This window comes from Setaria italica, chromosome I (genome assembly GCF_000263155.2).
Source record: "Setaria italica strain Yugu1 chromosome I, Setaria_italica_v2.0, whole genome shotgun sequence".
Taxonomy (NCBI): Eukaryota; Viridiplantae; Streptophyta; class Magnoliopsida; order Poales; family Poaceae; genus Setaria; species Setaria italica.
Genome location: NC_028450.1, coordinates 10,778,886 through 10,791,116, shown reverse-complemented (window position 1 = coordinate 10,791,116; position 12,231 = coordinate 10,778,886). Strand labels below are relative to the sequence as shown.

The 12,231-nt window shown below is 40.4% G+C and overlaps 1 protein-coding gene across 1 annotated transcript; it reads left to right on the top strand.

Annotated features, from left to right (window-relative positions):
- Window positions 1-5,599: 5,599 nt before the first annotated feature.
- On the top strand, window positions 5,600-10,467 carry LOC101763822 (probable inactive nicotinamidase At3g16190). The gene is made up of 5 exons (XM_004952161.4): window positions 5,600-5,759; window positions 5,860-5,979; window positions 9,549-9,780; window positions 9,890-10,006; window positions 10,188-10,467. The coding sequence occupies exons 1-5, from the start codon at window positions 5,700-5,702 to the stop codon at window positions 10,256-10,258; spliced, it is 600 nt and encodes a 199-aa protein (XP_004952218.1). The 5' UTR covers window positions 5,600-5,699; the 3' UTR covers window positions 10,259-10,467.
- Window positions 10,468-12,231: the final 1,764 nt, after the last annotated feature.

Genomic DNA, 12,231 nt, shown 5'->3' with positions numbered 1-12,231 from the left:
TATTTGTCACCAAATGACGCGAGTGTTTTTGGTAGGAGTACATGATGCGGATGAGCATGTGGCCGTTGTACGTTGGTGGTTGTGTGCCTGTTGGCGCGAGGGACGTCCAGCGAGGGAGACGGGTGGAACCAAATTTTTGAATGGAACCATCTGCACCTGTCACCTTTCGTTCGTTAACTCCTCGGCTGTCTGCTCAACCGTACCCTCACAAATGAATCAAGTGGCGGGTCATCTTTCCGTTTTTTACCATTGTTCACACCTTCGAAGTTTAGATACTTTGAAGAGATCGCTACATTACATAACAGTGTTCCAAGGGAATGCAAAAAGGAAAGACAAACAAATTCGGTTCAAAACATTCTTTTGTTTAAAGCAAAAGGGTGAGCGCGCAATTCAATTCTCTCATAACACGCACGCTATTGCTCTATTTTTTATGAAATTCTGACTGTCCCCTTCAGCAACGATAAGGATCAGATAGTGCAATGTACAGTTGATTGGCTGCTCTAAATCGTCGAGTGCAAGTGTGCAACCAGGCCTATAGTAGTGCCAACTGCCAAAGCTTTATTGCTGTAGGCTTGGGAATACTGAAAACATACAAATAAAGTCTATGGTTCAGCATCACAAATGGAGTAACACATCACTGTACTGTTCCACATGCATGTGACACTTCTAACTTCTTTCATTATGGTGCCATCAATTATTGACTTTTCTACCTCATATCTCTATCCCGTCCAGTCATCCGGGCTACGAACTAAGCGACCTCTTATTTCTCGTCACTGTTCACCTTTTGTTGCAAGGCATTATTTGTCTTTAAACTTATTGAGTTGTTTATCTAAAGTTTTGTTATTGATAGTGTGATGATGGTGATGTGATACTTTGAAGAATTTCAAGTTGCATGCTTTTTCCCCCCAAAAAGTGGGTAGCTTATACCCATTTCAACGAATAAGAAGTGTATAATTATTGTGCAAAGTGAATGTAGAGGGAAAAAATCGGTTGAAATGCGTACAAGCTGAACCATAGTCTGACGTATCACTGGTGGCATCATTCTTATGCAACCTAAGCGTAACTTAGCTGGTAAAGATGTCTTGTGGTGGAACCTATCCACCCAGGTTTGAGTTCTCAACTCAGCACGTGTGCTCATATTTTTCTTAACATGAATCAACCAGCATATGCCTCGTTGATAGCGAGGCATCAGAGGTGCTCATAAGGGGTAGCGTTGTATGCATGTATTCATAGGGGTAAGTGCGGGTGTGTGTATACGTAAGCGTTTGCATTTGTGTTTCAAAAAAACAACTCGTACCATTCTTATTTAATGATGTACGCTACTGCTTTATGGTAATCTAACCCAATAAAGTTACAAGAATCAAATAGTGGGACGCTTGGTCACGAGTTAGCAGTCACTGGGTGCAGCAAGAATTATAGAAGCATCAATGATTTTTCAAATAACAGTGATGTAGTATTAGCTACCTGCAGGGACATGAGTGGCATGATGGGCTTGAGGACATGAATGACAAACACACAAGACTAAACCCGACAGCTAGTCCTGCATATTTCGATAATTGACAGTTCGTCTCTCCTAGCATTAGTGCAACCTCATCAATTTTTTTGTCTTTACCTCTCATTCTGATTCTCTCTGGAAAGAAGGATTTCCTTGTGGGTGAGTTTTGGTGGACTCCTAGTTGTGAAGCAATGTGCAACCGGAAGAGGTTTTTAGTACTGGAGATCTCGGTTTCCACTTCTTTTTTCAGTTCTTTGTTAGATGCCACCTTGCTCCCGATTTATGTAGATGTTTTCCAAGATTTTTCTTTGTTTTCGCAGTGTGGTAATGATGATGTGAACTTTGTAAACCTTTTAAGTTGCATCATGCATGGTTTTTAAAGGAAGTTCCTAACACTCATTTTGGGGAATGATGTTTCTAAACTTACACCAAGGTAAATAATTCAAAGAAAAGTATGTCAGTATAATAGGATCAAAAATAACGATCAGAGTAAAGTGTAAACATACCTTTAGGGATTAGACTAATTAATGGATCCACATCCATGATAGAGAACTCACCATGATACTGTATAAATTGTTTAAATCCATGAATGCAGTATCCTCCATGTCTTACTATTCTTAGCATCATCCATCCCTGATGTTTTCATTTCTGCTTATATCAATGTTACTCCCTCAAAAATGAAGTCTCATGGGCCTATAGAGGACTATGAGACTATTAGCTTTATGTTGCCACTACAACATATGTGGTCTTTTTTGATGAATACCTTGTAACAACATATCAAAACGCCATAAGGTCATTCCCTTCTATGACGTTCTGTAAGGGATAATACAGTTTAGTGACGAAAATTAGGTATTCGTGAGTAAGACCAATTAGAAATAGTCATAAACTATTCCAATGTCGGATTGTGATGAACACTCTTCCATTTTTATGACAACTAGCAAGTGTCACAGGTTTATGATAATGTTGAACTATATCAAAGTTTTTCCGTGAGTTTCTTTAAAATAATAGGTGGGTCGCCATCTTGTTAAGTTTTGTGAGAAGTGTGGTGCGGCCAGGTTCCTCCACTGATCACGGGCCACTAGCACTTGCAATCTCACTTCCCTTTTCAATGCTCATATTTCTTTGTAGGACATCATTTTTTTACTTTATGAAATTATTTTTCCATACCTTTATTTGATAGTTTGAGATTAAAGAGTAAACTTTGTGAATCTTACAAGTTGCAATAGTTTCTTGTATACGGAGGTTGCCAATGTGCATGTCATGTGTACAACAAAGAAAAGGGTGTGATGCTCCTCTGTTCTATTATTCATAAAAAGGGACATTGAAGTAGACATGTTTAGCCTATTTATTTTGCATATTCAGGTGATCGTATCCTCTACAGCAATATCCGCTGCATTTTGTTTATATATTCTATGCCACTCGTTGAACTTAATTATGAAATGAGATATCGATCACATATATTTTTGAAACATGATGAATTGGTAGCTTCATTTTCCTCTCGATGGATTTGGTAACTTGGTCAGCTATGTTCCTCGTGGTGGAACTTGATCACCTGGGTTTGAATTCTTGACTTAGCATTTGTGCTCCCATTTTTCAGATTTATTCTAGGAATTAGCGATGCTATTCTTTCAGTAGTAGATAATGTGCCCGTCGGTAGCGAGGCACATGTGGACTATGTGGTGACTTCATTAATCTTAAGAGCTGCTGAAGTAGCCTCTAAGATGTGCTCATAAGGGTAGAGTGTACGAGAGTGTATTCATAAGCGTAAGCATGCATGTGTTGATGCTCGTTATTAACACACTTTAGTGCCATTTAAGTGGTCTTTTCATATATATTCTTATACTAACCCGCCATTTGGCACCTGAAATAATCTCATTTTTGCATATGCAATGTATTTTAGAGCATATTGTGTTTTTGCAGGAAATTGGACTAAATGGAGCATAATTGGATAAAGCTCAGAATAAGCGATGAACCAGAGAAAAGCGAAGGCCAACAGGCCCAAAAAGGGCCCAGGCCGATCGGCCTATGGAGGCCCAAGCCAATCGGCCTAGGGTCCTCTAAGCTCCTCTGATGCTCATTTTTGGCAAGCACTCCTCCAAGATTACTTAAGGGCTAATTTTGTAAAGATATGGCAAGGATGACTTCAGGATCAAAGAGGAACCAAAGAAGATCAAGCGGAAATTTGGAAAGTTATCAAAGATCAATCTCATCCTGAAGCTATCGATGTGCCAGGCCTACATGCATACAAAAATAAACTTCCAGAACATCTAAGAAGACTTGGGAATGAAGTAGAGCACGGGACGAGGAAAGGAAGGCCCTAGGCCAATCGGCCTAGGGTGTTTCCTCACCCTCTCGCCTTCCAATTTTCGCCACATGCTCCTTGGACTATAAGTACCCCGAAAACTCACCGAGTCCCGACATCCATCCACGAGAACTCAACGAAACAAAGGACATCCATCAGAGGGAGCTGAGGGCCGCTGCAAGTCTTCGAAGTTGTTTAGGAGATGGCTAGGGCTGACCCTAGCCACTATGGCCTCCCTGCGCGCGGTTGTGTCGAGCTGAGGGCCGCTGCAAGTCTTCAAAATTGTTTAGGAGATGGCTAGGACCGACCCTAGCCACCATGGCCTCCCTGAGCAGTTGTGTCGAGCTGAGGGCCGCTGTAAGTCTTTGAAATTGTTTAGGAGATGGCTAGGGCCGACCCTAGACACCATGGCCTTCCCGCGCGGTTGTGTCATGGTGGAGTTCAGGAGCTAGTTATGATCATCAATGGGATGTACCCGGTGGTGATGATCTAAATACATCTATTATATGAATAATATTCTTCATGTCATCCGATCTATTAGCGACTCGTTGTCTTCTTTTATGCTTTCTTCTTATCATGAATATGTTTGTTCCTTAGTCTAATTTAAGGTTAGACTTCATAGGATGCTTTATGTAATCATGGTGATTAGATCTAGTATGTTGACCCTCCATGATATTTAGACATGTTCACTTGTGTTCGTGCCCTTAAACTGCCAGCGCTGATAGAGAGGATCGTGATAGGATCTAGCTTGTGTAAGGTGGGGGGTTTTTGGGAGGTTGACCGGAGGTAGTAGTTTAAAGATTGCTTTGGATGAGATGCATATTGTACTTGCTTCAACTAGAAGACGATAGGCTCTTACTACCCTTGGTGATGTTTATCATATACATATCTGTGGATGTGATCTACCTGTTCTCATGATTTACCTTTACACCAAGGTTACCCTCTTCATATGCAATCTATACTTCATGTTAGGATTAGATCCGTTAGATTAGATGGAAAACCCTAGTTAGTTCGCTGCCGATCCACGGATTGATAAATCTTGGATGGAATACTCTGAGAAAAAAGCTACGATGATCCGTGCGCTTGCGGTTCATAAACTAGCGTGCTAACTGCTGTTAACAGCATGCATGTATGTGTGCGTGTATTGTGTTTTGCAAAGAAGCTTCGTACGATGGTAAGGAACATATGCAACCTACTCTTTCAGTGAGCTAGTCTAGTAAATAGAGAGAAAATCAAGCCTTCGTTGTAACACCATTGATGATCACGTGCCAACTTTGGGTGGAGGCTAAAGTCAAAGAAAATCGAGCAAGAACTTGCTACTTAAAGGTGTGAGTCTCACGTATGTTGCTTAGTCAAAGGGGTCAGTTGCTTTGTGTGTTTGCGCTGGTGGCTCATTAATCACTGTGTTCTTTTTTAAGCATGGATTGCTTCCCATTTTTTCTTTATGAAGGTGTGATTTGCTACTGATTTTGTTAGTACTGATAGGCTTTTAGGTGTTGAAAGTTAATGTTGTGGGACGCCAACTGCTCCAAATCACAGCACAACTAGACAAGATTAGAGGTACAGCCCGACACACCACGAGAATGACACATCGATCAGCCGAAAGCCTCAACTGTTTCCTTTCACAATCGTTGATCGGTAGGTGCAGGACAGCATGCATGGACCACATCTTTTCATTTGTGCTCTCCTTTTGGTTAGTTAGAGTGCTACTTCTTTTATTTCCTTTTGCCTTTTCCGCAGAGTTTAGTTTGTGATTTATGACGTCACACTTGCCTTTGCTGTCGTGTCTCCCTGGTGTTTCTCCTATTGCTCTATAAATTGCTCCAGCACCGCGGAGATCCCAGGATCTGAGTCACAAATAGAACCCCGAGTTGTCTTTTCGATTGCATGAGCTAGCGATCCATGGGGTCTGCCAACAACAACAAGTGGAGCGAGACTGCAATGCTCGTCATCGACATGCAGGTAACAACAACCATGGGGTCTTCTTGGTTCCTTAGCTTTGGTCGTCTTGCATTTGGAGGTGGCTGCTTTTGAGATCTGATGGCAGTGCGGTTGGCTGCAGAAGGAGTTCGTAGACCCCGCAATGAGCAGCCCGGCGTTCCTGGCCGGCGGGGAAAAGATCATCCCTGCCGTTGCCGAGGCCGTCGAACTCGCACGGAAGCGCGGCATTTTCGTCGTCTGGGTTGGTCTCTCACCTTTGATAGTGTTAGCTTGCCCTGTACTTGCTTGTGCATCTTCTTTGTCTATTTTATTATCGATTCAAGGTAACGAGGTACTATGTGAGAGGGGTTAATTGCACCCCCTCACTTGGTGGCAAAAAAATTAAATAGCCTCCCGTTCCGTACCTCTGTTAGTCATTCTACTCCATAGAGAAGTCAAAGTATCTCAAGTTTGATAAAATTTATGCAGTAAAGTACTAAAATTTATGATATCAAATAAGGTCCTGTTTGGGAACCTTGTGCTAAACTTTAGCACTGTGCTAAAGTTTAGCACCCTGAAATAGAGTGCTAAAGTTTAGCACTTGGGGTTGTTTGGATACAGTGCTAAAGTTTAGCACCTTAAGTGAGAAATGACTACATTGCCCTCATTTAAGACTGGCTTGGGGAAAAGTGGAGAGGAGAGAGAGGGGGTAACTAGGGAAAAAATGGACTTGGGGACCACTTTTAGCACCCATTAGCACCTTTTAGCACCCCTTGGGTGTGCTAAAGAAAATAAGGATGCTAAACTTTAGCACTCACCTTTTAACACCCCTGTTTGGAAGTTCAAGTGCTAAAAGTGTGCTAAAAGTGGTGTGCTAAAGTTTAGCACCCCCTCTCCAAACACCCCTTAAGTATCCATTAGATTCTTCATTAATTATATTTTCATAATATATCTATTTGATACTATAAATCTTTCTAATCCTCTCTATCATTTTAATTAAATATAAATAGTACAACTCTTCAAGAAAAATTGGAATGACTTATAATTTGAATGAAATGGAGGTTCTTCGGAAGAAATTTTTGCAGCGTGTTAATTTACAGTTGCAACAAACGTAATGTTACAGGCTTTACAGCTACTATTTTATTACAGCCTCTTTACTGAATCCACCTGTTTTGCTTGACTTTCTTGGTGCCACGTAGGAATTTCGTATCATTCTCGCGGAAAAAAAAAGAGAGGGGAGAGGTGTTAGCTGTTAGCACTTGCCCATGCCAAAGCCTAATAGTATGATATTGAAATGTTTCTGGGCTCAACGCAAGAAAATTTTCTGAACTTTTCTTTTCCCTTTTTTACTTTTTGAAGAACTTTTCTATGCAGTGATAGTTTCCATGACCTAGATATATTCTGTGTCAAACATGTGTGTCAAAATGGTAAAAATGTTACTAAAGACTAACTGTCCGATTGCTCATTTATTGGTCTCCAAGATCTGTTAGAGATTCAGCATCAGACGTCGCGGAAAAGTGCGCACGGTTGTTCTTCAGATTTCTCATCTAACAAACTGGATTAATTCTGTTTTGCCTTTTGTTTTCTCTGGGATAATAAGAACTAAGTGTCAACATGATGAAAGTGCAAACAACAACAACATCATCATCATCAACATCATCATAAACAAATAAATAAACACTAATAATATGTATACACAATCACTGCTATGTGGACGTCACTTTGTTTCAAATTGCAAGCATTCAGATCTAGCTTCACTATAAAAATGGTTTGAAAGTTTTTAATCTGATTTAAGTTAATGGTTAATAGTTCTAAAAAATATCAAACATTTTTTAATTAAACTGATAAAGTAGTTTCATATTTGCCAGCTACAAAATCTCAAGTAGATGGCGTTAACCTTAATACAAACCTCTACTACGTTTTTAAATTTATTGATGCTACTAGTAGCTAAACACACACATGGTAACGACACACTATATTAATACACGTGAGCAGTCTCGTATGTCTTCTCATTGCCGTGTAGTATTTTTTTTTAAGATAGGAAGGAAATGGAGTGAGAGAATACATGGTGCTTTCCCAAAGCCACCATCTCGTAAACTAAATTTTTTGGAATATGAAATACTCTACACACCATTGTACGATTCTCTACTCATAAATTAACGGATTGTAGAATGGCTAGGAAACAATTTAAGAGACAACCTATTGTAGTGGTTGGCTAGCTGGTTGCCTTTTATTATGACTCAATATATAAAACTGTCTAGTATGAGGCATCACCAATCTACTTGGCCTAATGCCCATGCAACAAGAGAATAAAGATGGTAATAAGCAATTAATTAAGATTGATGAAAGCATATATGACGAAACCATGAAAAAGGATGATTTACCGGCAGGAAGACCACCTAACAAAATAAAGAAAGAATGTGAAAATATTCTTCTATATTTTTCCCTTAAACATTTGATCTGTATCCAGAAAGTGTCCAAAGTTCGGTGTGTGTTAAATGTTTGGGTGGCATTTTCATTCTAAAGTGGGACATGATAATGCTATCGTAAAATCTTCTTCTCTACAGTAAACAAGGGTACTAATTTCCATTTTCCAGCAATTAGTGGATATAGATCTGGCGCGTACGTACGTCCTACTTCCCGGTGCCCGCTAGCTAGCTGATCTGAAATTGTTTTCTTGCATTTTTAAAATCATTTACGAAAAGAATGCTATCATTAGCATAATTTGCAGCAAGGTTGAAAGTACTGCTGCCTCCGTCCCATCCTAAATTATAGATTATTTTAGCTTTTCTAATGTATAGTTTTTACCATACATCTAGATACGGTGCATGTCTAAATGGAAAAGTTAAAATGATCTACAATTTGAAATTGAGAGAAGATACTTACCCGTGCAACTGTTTGTTGTGCAAAATAAACATTATCTACGCTATTTTGGATGTTACTGGCGCTGTACATTCAACTTGCAAGACCCCCCGCATGTTGCTGATACTGACTTGATGCTAATTGCGACTGGCAATCTAACCTCTCTGATTAGGTGGTCCACAGTTCTCCAGACACAAGCAGTACAGCTCAGTCCAATAGTGTTAGGTCGACACCGATCGATTTGTATTTTGCGACGAAACAAGGCACTGACCGGGACCGGTGCACTACTGGACGATTGATTATTATTACCGGTCGGGAAATCCTTGCGGGCACCCGACCGACCGGTACCGATTTTTCCGTACTAAATACAAAATACAATGCATTTAAGTACCGCGTAGCTTAACCGGTACTAAATGCGTCATTTAATATCGATTGTTAACACCAACTACAAAATACAATGCATTTAAGTACCACGTAGCTTAACCGGTACTAAATACGTCATTTAATATCGATTGTTAACACCAACTGATACTAAATGACTTTGCGCTAAAAAGTGATTTTGATGCGAAATATGCGCGTACGCAATATTGGGATTCAAACTCAGGACCTCAAGCCTCACGCGAGCCTTCCTTACCATCTCACCTACAGAGTATATGTGATGAACAAAGAGATGTTTTCCTTTTAAAGTAACCCATGGATAACCTTTTAGTACCTGGTCATAACACCACTTGGTACTAAAGGTACCATTTAGTATCGGGTGCCAGTACTAAAAGTTTCTGTGGCTTTACTATCGAGCCACAACATCACCCGATACTAAATTTAGTACCAGGTGGTGTAATGATCCAATATTAAAAGGCCTTCAGGAACTCTAAATTTAGACCTAGTACTAATTCCACGCATCAGTACCGGCCCAAAGTTCAGCCGGTGCTAACGTCGTTAACGAATGGTGAACAACTGCAATGCATGCAGGTTGTGAGAGAGCACGACCCTGATGGAAGGGACGTCGAGCTCTTCCGTAGGCACTTGTACTCCGGGGGAAAGGGCCCCGCGATGAAAGGTTCCAAAGGCGCAGAGATGGCCGATGGGCTTGTCGTCAAAGAAGAGGACTATAAGGTGGTGAAAACAAGGTTCAGCTCTTTCTTCGCGACGAACCTGGATTCGGTCCTTAAAACCTCAGGGATCAAGAACCTGGTTGTTGTTGGTAAGCACGTATACTACTATACTGGATCAATAATTTTATTTTCTTGTTCTACCATTTTCCTCTCATATAAAAATATATTTTTTTGTGTGTATATGTGTTGAACTTTCAGGGGTTCAGACACCAAATTGTGTCCGGCAGACTGTCTTTGATGCCGTCGCACTGGACTATGAGAAAGTTACGGTTATTGTTGATGCAACGGCTGGTGCTAATCAAGAAATCCATTTGTGTGAGAACTCCCCCATAACTTACTCATCCACTTTATTGTAGTACCAGTATTACCTCATAATAAAATATAGCTCCAATGTTTGTTAGATGACAAAAACTGAACCTTTTAATATGTCAATTCACTCTGTTTAATCTGTTTCTTTGAGATTACTGGTGTCATCTACGTGCTTTATTTTGCCCAGCAAACATCAGAGACATGAAGAACATTGGAGTGGAAGCACCAACTGTGGAAGCCTGGAGTCGTTACGTTTGATTATGCTCAGCACCAAGGAGACATCACCGAGCGTATGATCAGATGCAATGCAACGTGCGGTTCGTTAAAAAGGAAGAATTATATTGTACTGTATATGTCTGCTATTATCGTGCCAGATGTTATATGCATGTGCACAAACTTGTAATAATCGCTCCTGCACACAGAGTTCGGACCATTTCGCTGTGCCTTCATGTCGTCTCCTAATCTCCTATGATCTGTCTGAAACAGAGCAAATCAAACTGTCTGGCGCTAATCAAAATATACGAGAGTGCAAATCTTATGTAATGGGGTATTTAGGCCCGATATTCCGATAGGATTTGCAACAGGGATTGTGTCAGATGGAGGGATGTCCTCATCATTATGGCAATCCGAGCCGTTAAAAGGCGTATTTAGCAAACAGAAAAAAAGAAGAAGGAAAAAGTGAAAAACCAATTGCTCCTTGCAGAGTGGACACTGGGACAGAGGTAGTAGGGTGGTGCCGCCGGTGGTGCCAATGTGATCGCAAGTGGAGGACCGAGTTGGGCTGTGGGTTAGGTGGGCTGAGGAATGGAGAGGAGTGGGCCTTTTGGAAATTTTGAGAATTGTTTTTCATTTTTATATTTAATAATTTCTGTTTTAACAGAAATAATTGTCTGGAACAAAAGTTTGCAAAACTATACCTATATAGATAGAAATATGATAAGTGCCACTTATTCGGATGCAAAATTCTGAAACTTAACTCCAGGTATCATATTGTCTATTTGTGCATCTGAATACTTGTACACAAAATTCCATTAGTTAAGCAGCGTAACTTCATGTTTCTTACAGCATTGGCACCTCCGTTTGCTGGATCTTCTAGAGGAGATGTTCTCTTTCAAATAAAGGACAATATTTCCGGGGTTATGTTCATATTCCAATTGGTAGTGAAAATGTGAAACGATGACCATGCATCATGAGGGCACAATGCTATAGCTAAGTAACAATGTACACAGGGGTGGATCTAGCACCAGGGTGGACGGGGCTCGAGCTCCTCCCTACCGTTACTTAGAACTATGGAGCTCCTCCTAACCCTCCCCTACAAATTTACATCCATTGAAGCTTGAAATGAGAGACTAGAGGTAGAAGATAAGGGAAGAGCCCCTTCTAATATTTTTTTAGATCCATCACTAAATGTATAGGAATCATATAACAATTTGATGGGTGAGGTACAGCTCAGTTTGAGCCGGAATAACGTGGTTATGGCCTCGTGGGGCTCATTGGGGATTCGATCATGTGTCCAATCCGCGGGCAACGTATGACTTCCAATGCTTGACGGCAAAGCTGGTCAACCACTAGTGGTCAAGTCGTGCCAAAAAAAAAAATCTTTACACGCAGTAGTTTCTACAGCCCACGGCACACGCTTATGTGATCGCGAGCTCCTTCAGTCAGCCCTGCTGGGATAAATTGTAGTCATAATATTTGAATTATTAAATATAAGCTAATTACAAAACTAATTACATAGATAGAGGCTAATTCACGAGACGAATCTATTAGATCTAATTAGTCTATAATTTGACAATGTGGTGCTACAATAACTATTTGCTAATGATGGATTAATTAGGCTCAATAGATTCGTATCGCGAATTAGCCCAGGATTTTTGCAATTATTTTTATAATTAGCTTATGTTTAGTCCTTCTAACTAGCATCCGAACATTCGAGAAGAACTAAACTCTAGCCCGAGGATCCAAACATGCCCATAGATTGTGGCTATGCTTGGCTAGTGCAGTGTGCCGTGGGGTTTTGTTCCTTATAAAAACAAGTTGCATTGGGTGCTGCTGGCAGCCGTTGACATTGACAATGCCTTATGCCGGTCTTAGTAAGAGTTTCATGAGCATTAAATTTCATCATTAATAATTTTTACTGACTTAGCAAAGATTTTATGAAGAGAGAATGGGGAGTTTCACCATATAGGAGAGGAGTTTCATCCCAATAACACTCAAGAGGTACAGTTATC